This window comes from Musca domestica, unplaced genomic scaffold (assembly GCF_030504385.1).
Source record: "Musca domestica strain aabys unplaced genomic scaffold, Musca_domestica.polishedcontigs.V.1.1 180, whole genome shotgun sequence".
In the NCBI taxonomy this organism is placed as follows: domain Eukaryota; kingdom Metazoa; phylum Arthropoda; class Insecta; order Diptera; family Muscidae; genus Musca; species Musca domestica.
The window spans coordinates 1,026,194-1,045,848 of record NW_026712239.1 but is presented as its reverse complement, the minus strand read 5'-3'; the positions used below and the strand labels follow the sequence as shown (position 1 = coordinate 1,045,848).

The 19,655-nt window shown below is 40.1% G+C and overlaps 1 protein-coding gene across 3 annotated transcripts in view; it reads right to left on the bottom strand.

The window, feature by feature from the left end:
- Nucleotides 1–5,859: 5,859 nt before the first annotated feature.
- LOC101888135 (uncharacterized) overlaps nucleotides 5,860–19,655 on the bottom strand; it is a 95,670-nt gene continuing 81,874 nt past the window's right edge. For 2 of the 3 annotated variants that reach the window (XM_059121015.1, XM_005184324.4), the window contains 3 exons: nucleotides 17,924–17,973; nucleotides 16,514–16,777; nucleotides 5,860–16,435 (listed from right to left, as the gene is read on the bottom strand). In XM_059121015.1, the coding sequence (XP_058976998.1) occupies nucleotides 12,257–16,435; nucleotides 16,514–16,777; nucleotides 17,924–17,973 (4,493 nt within the window). In that variant the 3' untranslated portion in view covers nucleotides 5,860–12,256. The remainder of the gene's footprint in view (nucleotides 16,436–16,513; nucleotides 16,778–17,923; nucleotides 17,974–19,655) is intronic. The other variant, XM_011294550.3, reaches the window with a different exon arrangement.

Sequence of the window (19,655 nt, the reverse complement as noted above, 5' to 3'; positions counted from 1 at the left end):
TTATTGTTGTTGTTGGGTTTTTTTGTTATTGATTTCAAATGGAAATGAGGAGACCTTGAATAAATATTTTAATTAAAATATTTTGTTAAGTGGACCATTTGATGACTTGAAGCTAGAGAAGACGTAATCTTTTGGGTTGAAGATCTTCCATAGGTCTGGTATGGATGACAGGACTTTCACGGGTCCATTTTGGGCAGAAGAAGGCCTGCAAATGGTCGTTAAAGGTTGAATACGACGTGGATTTTTTCAGAGGCAGAGGAGGTACGCTCAGTCGTTGCCAGGGTCGGCTTAAGGACCTTAAATAAGAAAACGGTTAATCAGGCTTCAATTCTTTATTACCTTGCTTTCCAAAAATTCTCCAGACACAATTGGGCAACGGATTGTTATCCGGAGATTTTGGTGGACATTGTGCGCTGGAAATGAAGCGAGGAACCTCATTTTGTCACCATTCTAGGGTGGCGTGTGCTGAGTACGATGAGTTCTGGTGGAAAGTCCAAGGTCTGCGGTCAAAATGTTTGCGTGCCCAAGGCTTTAATACACCCTCCAGAATATTTTCGCGATAATATACGGCAATTATTCTGAAGCCACGGTCGATTAATACAAGCGGAGACCGACCATCGGCTGTTATGGCGGTCCATACCATCGCTATGGCCGGCGCTTGAGTTCTGGTGGCCAACCGAAGCTGCACATTTTCACCTGACCTCTTTGACAAGTAAACACGAGCAGATCATTTTGTTTGTTTACAAACTGCTGCTGGACAACGAATGTTTTCTCATCGGAGAAAACCAAATTCGGCAGTTCACCACTTTCGGTCCAAGTCCAAGCGAAGCAATTCTTTAGCTCTTTTGAGTCTAATTTCTTTCTGTTGCGGTGTAAGTTCTTGCACTTTTTGGAATTTCAATGGCTTTACCCCGAGCTCATTTTTTATTATTTGTCGAATGGAATATTGCGATATGTCAGCTCACGAGCCATTTTTCCGCCGATGCGACGCGAGTTTCGATCAAGTCGCTTCTTTACTTTTCGAAGCATTTCTGCTGATGTTGCTGTTTTCTTCCATCAGGCTACGCTACCAGTAGCACGGTGATGAACGGATATGCTCTTGGTTCGCGGTAGGCGGATTGGCTAAGTCTTTCTCAGCTCGTTTGTGTTCGTAGCGGATAAGGTGACGACAGCAAACTAATCGCAGGAAGCGAACGAATCGCAGGGTATCAAACGGATAGCTGGAGGCGGACGAATCGCAGGAAGCGAATGAATGGCAGGAAGCGAACGAATCGCGGCAAGCGAACTGATCGCTGGAAGCTAACGAATCGCAGGGAGCAAACGAATCGCGGTGCCGAAGCTTAGTTTTAGGTTGGATGTTCACGGATACGACTGCGGACAATGCAACACGACTTTTCGTTTATCGTCCTATGTCAGCACTTGACGACTTTCGGAAATAAAAGCGTAACTTCTTATCCGTTCAACTCTTCGACATCATTGAGAATTATTTACCTTTGTTGCTACCAGGAATGATGGGTTGTAGTAACTTTAGTTGGCAACCGGAAATGTAGCGGTCACATTACAAACCTCTACCGATAGATTGGAAACTTTTCGGACGTCTTTTGGGGTTCACAGACTTTCTGGAGATAGATAGAAGGTCTTCAATAGGATTACATATTACATTGGCCTTCAATTGATAACAAAACTTCCATAGGCCATTTCTATTTGACCAGGAAAAGACCTTCTGATGGACTTCTGAAAATCAAAGTCTATCTACAGGGTTTCTGGAGATCAGATGCTTTGCTAAGGTCTGTTGGCGACAGAAGGTCTTTTGCAGGTTTTTTTAGATAAAGTGCCTTCTTTTAAGGATAAAATACCTTCAGGAGAATTTATTTTAAGCTTTTCAGATTGGTCTTCAATGGATGACAAAACTGCCATAGCCAATATCCATTTGGGCAGAAGACCTTCTGATGGACTTCTGAAAATCAAAGCCTACATACAGGGTTTCTGGAGATCGTAGACTTTGTAAAGCTCTGCTGGGGACAGAAGGTCTTTTCTTGGTTTTTTAGGTAAAATTTCATTTTGTGAATAGGAAGTATTCTGCAAGCATTTTAGGCATAGAATACCTTCTTTAGGCTTTCTGAGGGTAGAAGATTTTTTCTTGGTATAGAAGACCATATACATATATTATGCGTTCAGAAGGTCATCGGAAGTTATTGAGTGGATTTATGAACTTTTTCAGGTATTTTGCTTTGATTCTCGAAATTTTTGGTTGCTACTTCTCCGTATAAAGGGTGAGATGAAAAAACTGCAACCAACTTCAGACTGCTGTCGTTTCCAAGCCACTCGTCCGACAGCTGTTAAAATTATTCCAGTAACAGCTCATTATATTGTTTACAAGCGTACAAAAGCTTTTTGGTCAGAATTTTCCGGAAAAAAGTTATTCGTGACGGAATTCAAGCGTGATACGCTGATTTCTTTATATTTGGCTGGAAAATCACAAGTGGCTATTGATAGAGCACTCCAGCATTTAAAATGTGAATAAATGTTTTGTGTCTCGTACCATCGCTCGCTACCTGGTTATACTGGTAGTGTAGCCCGACTTCAAGGACGGAAGTGGAAGTAAACGGAAGGAAACAGCAACAGCATCAGCAGAAAGGGTTCGAAAAGTAAAGAAGCGACTTGATCGAAACCGGCGTCGCAGTGGCCGAATAATGACTCGTGAGCTGAACACATCGCAATATTCCATTCGGCAAATATTGAAAAATGAGCTCGGGGTAAAGCCATTGAAATTGCAAAAAGTGCAAGAACTTATACCGCACCGCAATAGTATGAAAATAGACGCAAAAGGGCTAAAGAATTGCTTCGCTTGGACTTGGACCGAAAGTGGTGAGCTGCCGAATTTGGTTTTCTCCGATGAGAAAACATTCGTTGTCCAGAAGTTTATAAACAAACAAAATTATCGTGTTAACTTGCCAAAGAGGTCAGCTGAAAATGTGCACCTTATGTTGGCCATCAGAACTCAAGCGCCGGCCATAGTGATGGTGTGGGCCGCCTTAAACAGCCGATGATCGCTCTCTGCTCGTGTTAATCGACTGTGGCATCAGAATAAATGGCGAGTACTAACGCGAAAATATTCTACAGGGTGTATTAAAGCCTTGGGCACACAAACATTTTGGCCGCAGACCTTGGACAATCCAACAGAACTCAGCACCATAGCACTCAGCATGCACCCCCCATGTATAGTTACAAAATGAGGTTCTGCGCTTCATTTCGCACAGCGCACAATGGCCACCAAAATCTCCGGATTCCAATCTGTTGGTCTATTGTGTCTGGAGTATTTTGGAAAGCAAGGTTGGCACTAAAAAAATACCAAAGTGTCGATCACCTCAAGAGCTGCCATCTATTCTAACGGGAATTCCTTAAATGAATAGACTAATTGAGTGGCCTGAGGTCATTTTTATACCCTCCACCATAGTATGGAGGGTATATTAAGTTTGTCATTCCGTTTGTAACACCTCGAAATATACATTTTAGAACCCACAAAGTATATATATTCTTGTCATAGGCTGTAGTATCAATTACGAACTTCAACTACCAAACATGAAACAATTCGGGTGAATAATGTCTCTCAAATAACCAAATTCCCGACAAAAAAGGGAGGTACCATTATATGGAGCCTATACGAAGACGTGGACCTACATTCAAAAATGTTTGCCATAGCCTGAATCACCCATTTCGAACTTCAAACACCAAATTTGAAACAATTCCGGTGCATAATGTCGCTATGTCGACTTAGCAACGTCCGTCCGTCTGTGGAAATCACTCTAGCTTCCGAACGAAATGAAGTAGGTTGATAAAATTTTACTTGAATGTATATTATGTCTACAGGACTTTTGGTATTGAAAATGGATGATGTAGGTCCACGTCTTCGTATAGCCTCCATATAACGGTACCTCCCGATATTCGGTATTTTGGTGATTTCAGCGACATTATGCACCGGAATTGTTTCAAATTTGGTAGTTGAAGTTCGTAATTGATACTACAGCCTATGACAGAAAATTGTCCGTGCAGGTCCACGTCTTCGTATAGCCTCCATATAACGGTAACTCCCGATATTCGCTAATTTGATGATTTTAACGACATTTTTTACCGGAATTATTTCAAATTTGGCATTTGAAGTTCGTAATGGATACTACAGCATAAAACAGAAAATGGGCCATGAAGGTCCACGTCTTCGTATAGCCCCCATATAATGGTACCTCCCGATATTCGGTATTTTGATTATTTAAGCAACATTATTCACCCGAATTGTTTCAAGTTTGGCATTTGAAGTTTGCAATGAATACTACAGCCTATGACAAAAAATTGTCTCTGCAGGTCCACGTCTTTGTATAGCCTCCATATAACGGTACCTCCCGATATTCGGTATTTTGGTGATTTCAGCGACATTATTTGCCGGAATTGTTTCAAATTTTGTATTTAAAGTTCGCAATGGATACTACAGCATGACACAGAAAATTGTCTGTGCAGGTCCACGACTTCGTATAGCCCCCATATAATGGTACCTCCTTTTTTTCGGGATTTTGGCGATTTAAGCGACATTATTCACCGGAATTGTTTCAAATTTGGCGTTTGAAGTTCGTAATGGATAATACAGCCTATGCCAGAAAATTGTTTGTGCAGTTCCACGTCTTCGTATAGCCCCCATATAACGGCACCACCCGATATTCGGTATTTTGATGATTTAAGCGACATTATTTACCGGAATAGTTTACAATTTGGTATTTGAAGTTCGTAATGGGTACTACAGCTTATGACAGACAATTGTCTGTGCGGGTCCACGTCTTCGTATAGCCCCCATATAACGGTACCTCCCGGTATTCGGTGTTTTGATGATTTCATCTACATTATTCACCGGAATTGTTTCAAATTTGGTATTTGAAGTTTGTAATGGATGCTACAGCCTATGCCAGAAAATTGTCTGTGCGGGTCCACGTTTTATAACCCCCTAGATACCAACCTATATTCGGTATTTTTATCATTTTAGCTCCATTATTCACCGATTTTTTTTTTAAGTTTCGCATTTGAATATTGTAATGGCTTATGACAAAAGCTATCTATACAGGTCCATGTCGTCGTATAGACCCTAATATAACAGCTACATTCGGTATTTTTAAGATTTTAACAGAATTTTTAACGGATTTCATTTTTTTTTTGAAAATTGCCAAATTTTTTACCAAATGGTGGAGGGTGCTCAAAGTTCGGCCCGCCCGAACTTACAGCTTTTTTTACTTGTTTACCTTTCCCTGTTGCTAAAATAAAACCAATATTCCATTTTAAATAAAAATAAAACTTTTTTATATTTTTTAATAATTTTATTATATTTTTTATTTATTTATTTAAATATTATAATATACAAATATATATTTTTATATATATATAAAAAAATCATACAATATGTGGCAAAAGTTGGGGGGGGGGGGGGGCTATAGTAATAATAAGTATATAAATCGATACAAAAATAATAATAAATATTTACACAAAGAGAAAATTAAATAAAACACAGTTAAAAAGAGAGGAGAAAAATTTTGTCAAAAGAAAGAAGAAAATTGTTATAGGTCAAAGATAGCTAGTTCGAAAAGAAGGCTAGGAAGGACATGGATGGGAAATAGTTTCCAATAACCCTTATCGTTAAAAAAAGGAAAAACTGATATAATATGAGTATTTTAGTATTGTTGTTTTCATTGTTGTTGTTTTCTTTTGTTTTATTTCATTAACTAATACTTAATTGTGACATCAACATCATTTATAACATTTGTGTGTGTGTTTTGTTTGTTTTTTGTTTCTTTCTTTCTTCAACTCCAGTGACAATATTTACAAGTTACGGCAGTGATACTTATAACATAATATTTCTTTAAATATTCTAAAAAACGAACGTTGTATTATTATAGTAATTATTAAGTCTAAACAAGGTTAGAAAACGAAAAAGAAGAAGAAAAAACGGAAAATTTTGGGGTATTTGGTGGTTAAAGGGGACAAAAAGTGCTGGAAATAAGTCAAAATCACACTTTACAGATTTAAGTTAGGAAATACAGGAGCTGTCAATTTAAAATCCGTTACGTAATATCATGTTACGTTCTCTACTTTACGTACGTCCTTGTTTTCTTTAATTGTCAGAGTTCAAAGTCGCTATTTTTTGTTTTTCTTGTATTCTGTTACGTGCGTTACGTGTTCCACTAACTACTCAATCATGGGACTTATTGACAACAAATTGTATTTTTCGCTCAGATTTTCAGATTTTAGTTAGGAAATACAGAAAGTATAGGACCTGTCAATTTAAAATCCGTTGCGTAATATCAAGTTACGTTCTCTACTTAACGTACGTTACGTACTTTACTAATTGTACGCAGTTTAATGTCAAGGAATCCCTAATGTTTCCTTTAATTGTCAGAGTTCAGAGTTACCATTTTTCGATATTTATTGTCTTCCGTTACGTGCATTACATATTCCACTAATTTCTCAATCATGTGACTAACTGAAGTACCGAAAAATTGTATTTATCGCTCAATTCTTTTTTTTTGGCACGCTTAAGGATATCCTGTATATTTCCTTTTATTTTAATTTACTTTACGTACGTTACGTACATTACGGTCAAGGAATCCCTAATGTTTCCTTTAATTGTCAGAGTTCAGAGTTACCATTTTTCTATTTATTGTCTTTCATGACGTGCGTTACGTATTCCACTAATTACTTAATTATGAGACTAATTGCCAAAAAATTGTATTTCTCGCCCAATTTGTTTTGGTACGCTAAAGGATATCCCTGATATTTTCTTTAATTTTAAGAATTCTTGGTTACTTGTCTTCCTTTTCGTGCGTTACGTATTCCACTAATTACTCAGTCATGCAAGCAACTCATGTACCAACAATTTGTATTATTTTAAACTGATAGCCTAGAAGAATTTTAATTTGAATCTTTTAAACGGTAAAAAGGATCTTCACGTCACGTACGTTACGTCACAGACGTTACGCATGCACTAAAGGACTTTGCTCAACTCAAGAAAATATCAAATATTTATGTTTTATGGGAAATTCTGATAATTTATAAAGTTTTGAGCAGCTTTAGAATACGTACGTTACGTTGCCAACTAATTATACAAATTACCGAGTTGTAAAAGAGACGAAAACGGATAATTTTGACAGCAAGATTTCTTATTTCAATGCCAGATATTTTTTTCATTAATTTTAATTTGAATCTTTTAAACTGTAAACAGGAGCTTCACGTCACGTACGTTACGCATCGGACTAAAGGACTTTTCTCGACTCAAGAAAATATGAAATATTTATTTTTTATGGGAAAATATGATAATTGATATCCTTGATATTTTCTTTAATTTTAAGAATTCTTGGTTACTTGTCTTCCTTTTCATGCGTTACGTGTTGCACTAATTAGTTAGTCATGCAAGCAACTCAAGTGCCAACAATTTGTATTAATTTTAATTCGATATTCTAGAAGAATTTAGAATTTTGAAAGAATTTAGAATGTCTTAAACTGTTAACATGAGCTTCACGTCACATACGTTACGTCACGGACATTACGCAGCGGACTAAAGGACTTTGCTCAACTCAAGAAAATATGAAATATTTATTTTTTTTTATTGGAAAATATGATAATTTACAAAATTTTGAGCAGCTTTAGAATACGTACGTTACGTTGTCAACTAATTATACAAATTACCGAGTTGTAAAAAAGACGAACACGTATCATTTTGACAGCAAGATTTCTAATTTCAATGCCAGATATTTTTTTTCATTAATTTTAATTTGAATCTTTTAAACTGCAAACCGGAGCTTCACGTCACGTACGTTACGCATCGGACTAAAGGACTTTTCTCGACTCAAGAAAATATGAAATATTTATTTTTTTTATGGGAAAATATGAAAATTTATAAAATTTCAGAAGATTTGGAATACGTACGTTACGTTGCCAACTAATTATAAAAATTACCGAGTTATTAAAAAAGGCAAAAATGGATCAGTTTGACAGCAAGATTTCTTATTTCAATGGCAAATATTTTTTTAATTTTCATTAATTTTAATTTGAATCTTTTAAACGGTAAAAAGGAGCTCCACGTCACGTACGTTATGTCACAGACGTTACACATCGGACTAAAGGACTTTTTTCAACTCAAGAAAATATGAAATATTTATTTTTTTTATGGGAAAAAATAATAATAATAATTTTGAGCAGCTTTAGAATACGTACGTTATGTTGTCAACTAATTATACAAATTACCGAGTTGTAAAAAAGACGAACACGGATAATTTTGACTGGAAGATTTCTTATTTCAATGGCAGATATTTTTTTAATTTTAATTAATTTTAATTTGAATCTTTTAAACTGTAAACTGGAGCTTCACGTCACGTACGTTACGTCATAGATGTTACGCAGCGGACTTTGCTCAACTCAAGAAAATATGAAATAATTAATTTTTTTATGGGAAAATATGATAATTAATATAATTTTGAGCAGCTTTAGAATACGTACGTTACGTTGCCAACTAATTATACAAATTACCGACTTGTAAAAAAGGCGAACACGGATAATTTTAACATCAAGATTTCTAATTTCAATGCCAGATATATTTTTTTAATTTTCATTAATTTTATTTTCAGTTTTAGTATAATTTACGTTACGTACGTAACGTGTTTGACCAGTAGTTTGTTTTCTATGGCGCCCTAGACTCTATTTTTTCTATTTTTTAAAAAAAAAATAAGATTTCTTGAAAATATTCCTTTGTATATAATTTTTTTCTTTGTTTTTTTTTTTCTTTCTTCTTTTCTGTTGGAGAATGTTACGTTACGTACGCTACCAGTTTAGCTAATTGGTAATTCTCTCTTGGAATCCAGACTTTCTGTGCTTCAATGATTTTCTGTAAGGTTTTGTTCTTCGTTACATTACGTGTCCCCGTAACTAATGTTGAATTTGACTAACTGAAGAGTTGACATTTGTTTTACAGGTTTTGCGAAATAAAATGAATTTTTAAAAGTGGATAATGAAATTATTTTTTGATTAAATATCTCAATTAAAACCTCAAATGTTTTTATTAAACGTTTTTTGCCTTACATATTTAATTTACGTTACGTACGTTACGTGTTTGACCAACTGGTTGTTCTATATTGCCATCTAGACTTCAAGGAAGACATTGCGTCTCTTAATTTTTTAGTAATTAAGATTTCTTGAAATAATTTCTTTTTATTGTTTCTATTTCTGCTTGGCTTTAAACCGATACGTCACATACGCTACGAGTTTAACTAACTGAATTTTCTCTGCTGGAATCTAGCCAATATTAAATATGACTAACTGAAGTGTTGACACTGGCTGACTGACTGAAATTTAGACTTTATATAAATTGGTTAAGTATTCTTATTAAATCGGAGTAGAGTTATTAGGCCTGGCTGCTCAATTTAAGTGGAATTTTTTATCATTTACGTTACGTACGTTACTTGCTGATCTGATATTCTGCGTAATTTGTTGTTATTTATGCGGAGTTATTGTGACTGAATGTGAGAAGAGTTATCAAGCCTGTGCCCCAAATTTCAGAGGAGTTTTGTTTCCTTTTACGTTATGTACGTTACCTACTGGGTTGATTTTTTACAAAAATTATTGCGATTTATGGATAATTGGCACATTCACTGAGGATAGAGTGAAATTTGTGACACTAAGTGTTCTCATGCCTGGTTCTTGAATTTTAGTGGAATTTTTACCCTTTACGTTACGTACGTTACTTGTTGGACTGATTGTTTGCTAAAATTATTGTTATTTATGGAGAACTCTTTTGATTGAATCTGAGTAGAATTGTGCCACATGATTTCTGAATTTTTGTGGATTTACGTTACGTACGTTACTTGCTGGACTATTCTCTCTCTAAAATAATTATCATTTTTGCAGAACTATTGTGTTTGAATTTGAGTAGTGTGATTTTTGACTTATTGTTTTTGTTATTTTCTTTAGGGGAGAGGGGAAAGACTTCTTGACTGTCAAATGCAAAAAGAGAGGATCTTGAAAGACAAGCTTGCGCTTTCTTAAAAACTAAAGGTGAGGGTACATAAGTAGCTTGGCATCATGGCTAGGCATATTAATGTCAAATTATAAAGAGAAACGACGACAATATTTTGAGTGTGGCTCAGGCATTCCTTTAGGATATTTCACAAAATATGCCATGCGAGCACTTCAAGCGGCTTATGTATCCACACCTTAAAACCGGAAATATAAACTTTGCAAGGCTCTAAAGGTGAAAACACAATGGAAGCATGGCATTTCAGGGCCCGGAAAAACAGATAATCTCGAATAGCGAAAGTAAGGGTGAGAATACATGGAAGGCTCTGTCGACTGACTTCTTCGAAAAGGAACACAAGAGCGTAGGTTTAACAAGTATAAATTACGGGCCGAAATTCAAGTCTAGCTAAAACTCCTTTGATCTTTTACAAAGAAGCCAGCTGATGACTTAAACCAAAGTCAAAAAAGCCTTCTATGTTGTCTCACCTTCAGTTCAGCAGACGCCTAGGAAAACGGCTTTTCAGAACGGCTAAAGGTTAGAATACATAAAATGCTTTTTTGATTGGCTTAAAGGTGGGAATACATAAAGCGCTTGGCTTAAGTCATCGACTGGCTTCTTCGGAAATGGATAAAGAAGACTAGGACAAAATCGAACTAAGTCAACCTAAAACCCCTTTGTTCCTCTACGAAGAGGCCAGCCGATGACTTAAGCCAGCCAAATAAGCGCTTTATGTATTCCCACATTAAGTCGTCGCCTGGCTTCTTCGGAAAAGAACAAAGAAGCGTGGGGCCAAAATCGAACTAAGTCAACCTTAAACTCCTTTGTTCCTCTTTGTAGATAACATAAGTCAGTCAAAAAAGCCTTTTATGTATTCTCACCCTAAATGTGTGAGGCAAACGCCCTCGACTTGAGATATCAGCAGCCGCCGTCTTGGCAAGATGGCAGGAGAAGCAATCATGTCACAATAAACAGATGTTCGAAATCAAAACAAATGTCAATATTTGTTTGACTTTTCTCTTGTTAGTTGTTTATCTTTCGTGCTATGACTTCACAATCACAATAATGTATTTTGACAGCTTTGCCGATGATCAGCTAAGTGTAGAACCCATGGCCACTACATTCATCACAGCTGATTGTCGGTTTAGCTGTCAAAATACGTTATTGTGACTAAAATCGCAGTACAAAATATAAACAAATTTGACAAGTGACAGTTCGGCTGATTTTGAAATATTTACCGCTTGATTTTTTTTTCGGTGTGAAACAGCTGATTGTTGGATTAGCTGTCAAAATACGTTATTGTGACTAAAATCGCAGTACCAAAGATAAACAAATTTGACAAATGACAGTTCGCCTGATTTTTAATTATTACCGCTTAATTCTTTTTCCGTGTGAAACTGAATCAAAATTTATTGCTTCGTCGAACTTAAATTATAAAGAGGCAACGGCGTCAGAAATTTGGGAGCGGCCGTGACATTCCTTTACTATTTGACATTTGCACCGACTGTGTTTTCGTGAGAGAGAGAGCTCTCTTGCTTTTCAAAGGGCAAATTAAAGAGCGCAACGGAGTCAGAGTTTCAAAGAGGCTTTGGAATTTTGTTTTTTAATTGTTTTTTTTTTACTGTGTCTTCGTCTCTCTCTCTCTCTCTCTCTCTCTCTTTCTTTTGCTTTTCAAAGGGCAAATTAAAGAGCGCAACGGAGTCAGGGTTTCAAAGAGGCTTTGGAATTTTGTTTTTGAAGGTTTTTTTTTTTTGACTATGTTTTCGTCTCTCTCTCTCTCTCCTTTCGAACGGCAAATTACAGAGCGCAACAGAGTTAGAGAGTTTCAAAGTGGCTTTGGAATTTTTTTTTAAATGTTTTTTTTTTCTTTTTTGAAAAGCAGGCATTTAAGCCAAGAAATAATTGTGTTTCTGAGCCTTAAAAGAAAGCGGGTTGGTTCAGGTTAAAATATAGGTTGGTTTTAAAGAAAATTTTGACTAACATATTTTTTTTTGATTTATATGAAAAGCTTTGCTCTGAGCTTTTGCAATAAAGTTTAAGTTGTAGTAGTAGTATTTAATGCTGGCAACACTGTTTGTTTTTTTAGGTTTCTCTGCTTTAGAGGAATCGTGCTTTTTTGTTTTTATCTGTTTTTTTAGGAATCGTGTGTTTGAAGCTTTTTGTCTACAGAAAAACAAAAATACAGAGCTTTCCCTAGGCCTAAGAAGCTTTAACAATTTACCGTCTACTTGTAAACTTTGAGGCCAGAGAATAAAGTGACTTTAGCAATTCCAGAGCCCGTTTATCGGCACTGCCGCCAGCATCTAGGCTGCCGGGCGAGCTACCCGACTCTGGGGTGGTTGTGGCCGCCGTCTCGCCACCAAAATCATCAACAATAATGGCAAATTTCGTTGTGGCCTCAGCACTGTTGCCGGCCGCATCCGTGGTCGTCGATGCCAGGGTTGTGGTGGCCGGCTGATCTGTGGAACTTAAAGTTGTGGTGGTTATCTCCTCACCACTTCCCGTTCGACGATAGGTGGTGATGGGCAGCTTTTCGGTTGTTGTCACAGTGGGGCCGCGAACATGACCTTTGCTTTGCAGTTTGCCATCCATGGAGATGAGAGCTCCCAGCAGGCTTTTGCGTGATCTTTCCAAGGCCTTGCCATTGTGATCGTCACAGGTCTGGATGAGCAGCAGCAGGAGTCGCAGTATTTGACGATTGTGTTCGGCCTCGGCCATGACATTTTTCAGATGCAAGGCCTCGGTTTCGTTGAGACCGCCAAACAATTTATTGGCAATGCGTTGCAGACCTGTGGTGGCGGGCAGATTTTCCTTGGAAATGTCATAGGACTCGAAGAGATCACCCCATGGATCCTCGGCCTGGATTTTGGCATTTTGCCTACCCTCAATGTGTTCCGCCGTCGAGGAATGGCTGCGTCCCTGGCTTTCCAGCAGGGCGGATGATTTGCTTTGGGTCTTGGGTTGATAGGTGGTGGTTTTCTTCATGAGACCATCATTGATTTTCAGCGGATCCAAGACATCATCTTCCTCGATAAAGGACCAGGGTTTTTGGGGTTTTGCCGAGATGCTCAACTTGCCGGATTTTTCGTTGTTGTTGTTTTTATTCTTTACAAATGATTGAGTGTGCTCCCTCTGCAATAGCTCTTCACCCTCTCCGGAATCGGAATTGGGTGGCTCCAATTCAGCCGAGAACTCTAGGTTGGATTTGCGTTCCGAGGATGACTTAAAGGTGGTGGCATCAAACACATTTGTAGTGAGTTCCGAATCTGGATATCCAGTGGAGGTTATCAGATGACTGTTAATGTCTGAGGCCAAATTTGATTCGGTGGTGGAATAGGGGCGATTTGTGGTGGGTGCCATTGTGGGCAGGTATGTGGCGGCCGTGCCATGATTGAACAGCGTTGGATCCGTGACACTGACAAAACGGCTATCAAATGGTGGCTCTGTGGGCCTGGCCTGGGAACGCAGTTCATCGCGGAACTTCACCGGATCGTTGAGATACTCATTCAGGGCATTGGAAAAGACTTGGGCTATCTTGCGAGATTCCGGCTTTTCGGCCAGGCTACGTATGGTGGCATCGGTGGGTCCAATTTGTGGGAAAGAGGTGACCACCGTCTGGGTATCTTTGCCATTGTTCTGCACCGTTACACCAGTGCGCAGTTTGAGGTCTACATCCACTTCCTCGGCCTGGGAGTTGTCCAAACCAAATAGCTTGTTGTATTTCTTTACGGTTTTATTGCTCAGCAAACTGGTGGCAATATCATCTGCATTGGGCGCCACAGAGGCTGAACTTTCGGTGGTCAATGTGGCTGTGGTGTCGGAGGGTTTATCCTTGGGCGCCAAGGAATTGGAGGTGGTGGTGGTGGGAGCCTTTTTGATAATGGTTGTGGAGAGAGTATCACTCTTGCCCTTGGCCGGATCCAACTTCTTGTCCTTACCCTCATCTGCTGCTCCACCGCCCACTCCCAAAGAGTTGGGCTGGTGACGTCCGGTGGAATTGTCATGTTGTTCGGTGGCAAAATATTTGGCCAACGAAACCAAAGCATCTGGTCCCGAGGAGGGTGGTATGTCCAAACCTTCGCGATTATTGTTGCCCGAGTTGCCAGATTGTTTGATCAGTTCGACATCTTGGAAGTTGTGTTTGAGCACATCCATGGTCTTGAGCATTTCATTGACATTGCGATTAACCTCCAAATCGGAGACGGGGGCGAACAACAAACTATCTCCACTGGAGCCTTGTGAAGATTTGGAGGAACCCGACGACGACGACGACGAGGAGTAGGAGGAGGAAGGTGATGAGGAGGATTTGGGAAGATAAGTGGGTCCGGTGGTGGCCGGAGTTGTGGATTCCACCGAATCAATGTCCGATTCATAGTACTTGTGATTGCGTGGCAACTCTTGGGCGCCATAGTCATGGCGCATGCCAATCACAATGGAACGCAGGGTTGTGGCTTCGGTAAACTGGGCAGTTTTACTGCTGGTGGTCTTGGAGTAGTCCTTCTTCTCTCCCTCCAAGAATAGGCCGCCCGAACCTTGATTGCCAAAACGATGTGGTGTCGGAGTGGTGGCCGTATTCTCTCTCAGCTTAGCCTCACTGCCACCTTTGCCCTTGACCACAGCCACCGAGGGTACAGTGGGTGTATAGAAGGGTGTGGTACGTGTCGATTCCAAACGCCGGGCAGTGGTATAGGTTCCCGAGACATAGGATGGTGTGGGATGAGGCGCACCACTGTCCACCTGGAATTTCTCTTTCTTCGTTTCCACACCTCCGGCATATTTGTGTTTCTTGTTGGTCTTCTCCGCGCTGGCATCCTGGTTGGGCTTGTCTACACCATAACGTTGACTACCTCTTTGGCCATTGCGGGCCTTTTCTGTGGTTTCGCCATTCAAACCCGTGTAACCATGTCTCTGCGAGCCACGATCTCCGGCACCACGGCTGCGGCCTTCATCTCCCGACTTGGAACCCTTGGAATCCTTACCCGGTGTCTGGCCGAACTTTGACTTTTCTACCCCACCATAGTTGTTGCGATTACGATCACTGACAAAGGAAGCTGTCTCCGCCGTGATTTGCGATTCATCGTCGTTGTCGTTGCTGTTGATGACGGTTATTTCGGTTTTGGATTTTTCACTTGACAGGTCCTCGAAGTCCACACTTTCGATGGAGGGCATTTCAGCGGAATCGATACGTCTTTCGGGTTTGTTAATGCTTGGATACTCCTGGCTGGCACTGGTGGCGCCGAAAACACCGCTGGCGGAATTTGGATAGGTTGCACCGCTACCAGAACCACTCGAACCGGAAAGGGGGGTATTTTTGCCACTTGGAACTTCTCTGTACTTATCACCGCCGGAAACATGGGAACCTTCCTGGTATTTATCTTCACTCGGACCATTTTTACCCACCTTGTATTTGTCGGAACTTGGTCCGCTGTGTCCAGTGCGATAGTTATCGCTGCTGGGGCCATCTTTACCCACCTTGTATTTATCGCCACTTGGTCCGCTGGGTCCACTGCCATAATTATCGTTGCTGGGGCCATCTTTGCCCACCTTGTATTTATCGCCACTTGGTCCGCTGGGTCCACTGCCATAATTATCATTGCTGGGACCATCTTTGCCCACCTTGTAGCTGTCACCCCTGGGACCATCTATGCCTTTACCACCCAAACGGTAGTTCTCATTCTCAGGACCATCTTTGCCCACCCCATAGCTATCTGCACTGGGACCATTGCTGCCATCGTGATATTTCTCATTGCTAGCATCAGGACCGCCATAGCCATCGTGATATTTCTCATTGCTGGCATCGGGACCTCTCTGGCCATCGTGATATTTCTCATTGCTGGCATCGGGACCTCTCTGGCCTCCATTGCCGATTCTGTATTTCTCATTCGTGGCACTGGGACCACGATTTCCATCACCGCCAGCGTCAGGACCACGCTTGCCACTTGGATAGTCATTATTGTCAGCCGATCTTGGGCCACCCGAAAACTTGTCCTTTCCCAAGGGAACCTTACGTTGAGCCGGTGAATTTCCAACATTACCATTAGCATTTCTTCCCGAACCACTGTTACCCGCACCAATACGACCACCCTTGCCCACCGCACTATCCGGCTCGGCATCAATGGCAACGCCCTCCCTGGAACGGGAGGTGGCCTTAGCAGGTACTCGAGGTTTAATATTCAAACCACCGCCTACTATATTGAAACCCTGAACGGGTACAACCGGTTTCAGATGTTGATCTCTTTGTTTGCCCAACAGTTCACTGCTCTCGCCATAGAACGATGAGGAGCCCAAACAGTTTACCTTGAACCACCAGTCACAGGTCAGTTCGCTCTGTTGGAAAATGGTGCCATTGGGGCAGAGGAAAGAGATTTTACGGCCCTCTTCGCAAATGTGAAAGACCTGGAGTGGGGGGGGGAGAACAAAAAAGAGAATTATTATCCGTTATCCTTGTGGGAACTTAAGAGAAGCGGTTCTTACCTGACAATCGGTTTCCATGTCGGCAAAATAACCATTACCATAGGATCTACAACTGAAACTGGTCTTCGGTATCCTTGGATAAATCGGAAAATCAATGCCGGGACGTCCCACAACACCCTGATACACCTCGTAGTCTACATCTTCATCGGAGGCCCGCTTTCGCAGGCTATGCTTGTGTTCATTACAATCGGCCTGGGTCTCGTAGTGTTCTTCGAATTGTGTGGCTCCTGTCTGTTTGGCTAAAACCCTGGCGGGTATATGACTCTGCGAGGAAAAAGGGGAGAGAGGGGATTAGAGAGGATATTCTAGCGGGAAGATCACTTGAGTGGCGCCCTATCTAAAAGGGTGAGCTTCGGTGATGTTCTTTCAAAAGGATCACACGAGTGGTCTTCATTCTGAAAGGCCATTTAAGTGGCGCCCAATCTAAAGGAGCACTTGAATGGCCTTTTATTTGAGAGACCATTGAATGAGCTTCTATCTAGAAGACCATTTGAGAGGCCCTGTATTTAAAGGAGCACTTGGTAGGACTTGAGTGGTGCCCTATCTAAAAGAGCGACTTTCGGTGATGTTCTTTCAAAAAAATCACACGAGTGGTCTTCCTTCTAAAAGCCCATATGAGTGGCGCCCAATCTAAAGATGTACTTAAATAGATTTTTATCCGGAAGGCCATTGAATGAGCTGCTATCTAGAAGACCATTTGAGAGGCCTTGTATGTAAAGGAGGACTTGAGTGGCGCCCTATCTAAAAGAGCGAACTTCGATGACATTCTTTCAATAGAATCACGTGAGTGGCTTTCTTTCTAAAAGCTTATTTGAGTGGCGCCCAATCTAAAAGAGCACTTGAATGGCCTTTTATCTGAGAGAATATTGAATGAGCTTCTATCCAGAAGAGCATTTAAGTGACCCTGTATGTAAAAGTGCTCTTGATAGGCCTTGTTTCAGGAAGCCTACTTAAGTGGACTTCTATCTTAAAGGCCCCATAAGTGGCTTTTTATCGGAAAGACCCCTAAAGTGGCTTTTTAGCGGGAAGACTACTTGAGTGACCTTCTATCTAGAAAGCGGCCTCCCACTCGGGTAAAGGTGGGAATGCATAATGCGCTTATTTGGCTGGCTTAAGTCATCGGCTGGCTTCTTCGTAGAAGAATAAGGGAGTTTTAGGTTGACTTAGTTCGATTTTGGCCCTAGGCTCCTTTTGTCAATTTCCGAAGAAGAAGACAGCCGATGTCTTAAGCCAGCCTAATATGCGCTTAATGTATTTCCAGCCTTATGTATTCCCACCTTAATTATTCCACTAACTTCTCTTGATCCGCTTCGATGCGGAAGTAAACCGCAACTTCTACATGGCATTTTAATTTTTTTTTTTTTTAATTTTTAATTATTTTCTTTTGCTCCACAAACCGGTCATACTTACTCGTGCATCAGCCACTGCAAGATTTAATAGCACAGCAAGAGCTAAAAAAGCTGGAAAGAAAAAAGGAAGAGAGAGAGGGAGAGAAAAAAAAGAGAACAATTAGTGAGGTTGTAAAATCTCGTCAAGACATTTAATCAGATGTGGGTGACAAGGTCAATAAGAGCCAACTTTTAAAAATCGGAAGCAATCCTTTGAAAATGCTCTAAAGGTGGAAGTACTTAAAGAGCTTTTCTCTGTGGCATAAAGCTGGGAATACATAAAGCGCTTATTTGGCTGGCTTCTTCTTCGAAATGAACAAAGGAGTCTAGGGCCAAAATCGAACTAGGTCAACCTAAAACTCCTTTGTTCAATTACGAAGAAGCCAGCCGAAGACTTAAGCCAGCCAAATATGCGCTTTATGTATTTCCAGCCTAAGTCATCGACTGGCTTCTTCGTAGCGGGACAAAGAAGTTTTAGGTTTACTTAGTTCGATTTTGGCTCCTTTGTTCCTTTACGAAAAAGCCAGCCAGCCAGACTTATGTCAGGCACAAAAAAAGCTCTTTATGTATTTTTACCCTAATTTTTTTCAGCTCCAATATTTCCTCAAAAGGTCCCGACTTCGACTTTCCCATCTCAATCTGATGGATAATTAACTTCGTGAACATAATTTTATTTTTCTAAGCGTTGGCTGCCAGTCATCATTAATTTAAGCCATTCATTAATCCATTCACCGTTTGCCATTCTTAGCATCTCTATGCGCTCCCGTGGTGTGAAGTTCTATTCTTGGCAGAAGTCAAGTTATCGGATTATCACCATTAGCCGATGAGTCTGAGAGTCAAGGTCATGAGGAGAATTTTATTTTTGTTTTTGCTGCTATTTCTTTTTGGCAGTTAAAGTGTGTCGAAAATTATTTGATTAATGAAATATTGGACAAGTTTTGCAAAATTTAATTATGAAAAACAGGGAAGTGGAGTAGTAGAAGAGAAGATGCGGCAGATACAATAATCTGTTCTTATAGAGGAGACAAAGTTCTATTAAGCTGGGAATACATAAAGCGCTTATTTGGCTGGCTTCTTCGGAAATGAACAATGGAGCCTAGGGCCAAAATCGAACTAGGTCAACCTAAAACTCCTTTGTTCATCTACGACGAAGCCAGCAGATGACTTAAGCCAGCCAAATATGCGCTTTATGTATTTCTACCCTTAGAAGCCTACAAGATCCTCTCATTCCACGCACAAGAATTGCGTTCTCTTGAAACAAGGAAAAATCGTTGGAATTTTCTTTTATTTTTTTTTTAATTTTCCTGAGGTGCTTTCCACTTAGAGCTGGGCAATGTAGTTGAGGAAGCGAATCGAGTTTTCTCGTTCCTTTCCTCAAAAGGAACTAGTTCCCTTGTTCTAAATAGTTCCATAATTGAATATGCTTCATTGAGACTTTCCGCTTAATTGTTCTTTTGAACTGGATGAACTAATGAACTGGATCTAGTTTCGATCGTTTCTTTCGTGGAAGATTTAATTCGAACTAGTTCTTTCCGGAACTACCCAAGTCTAAAGGTGCAAGTACATAAGAAGCTTGAAGTCTTGGCTAGGCATACTTTGTGACTTTTCATAAAAGGATTACAGAGCCGCTGTAAAATCCTGCCGTCGTTTTCCATTATAATTTGACATTGATATGCCTAGCCATGACTTCAAGCTTTTTATGTCCGTGCACCTTAAGGCTGGAAATACATAAAAAACAAATTTGGCTGGCTTAA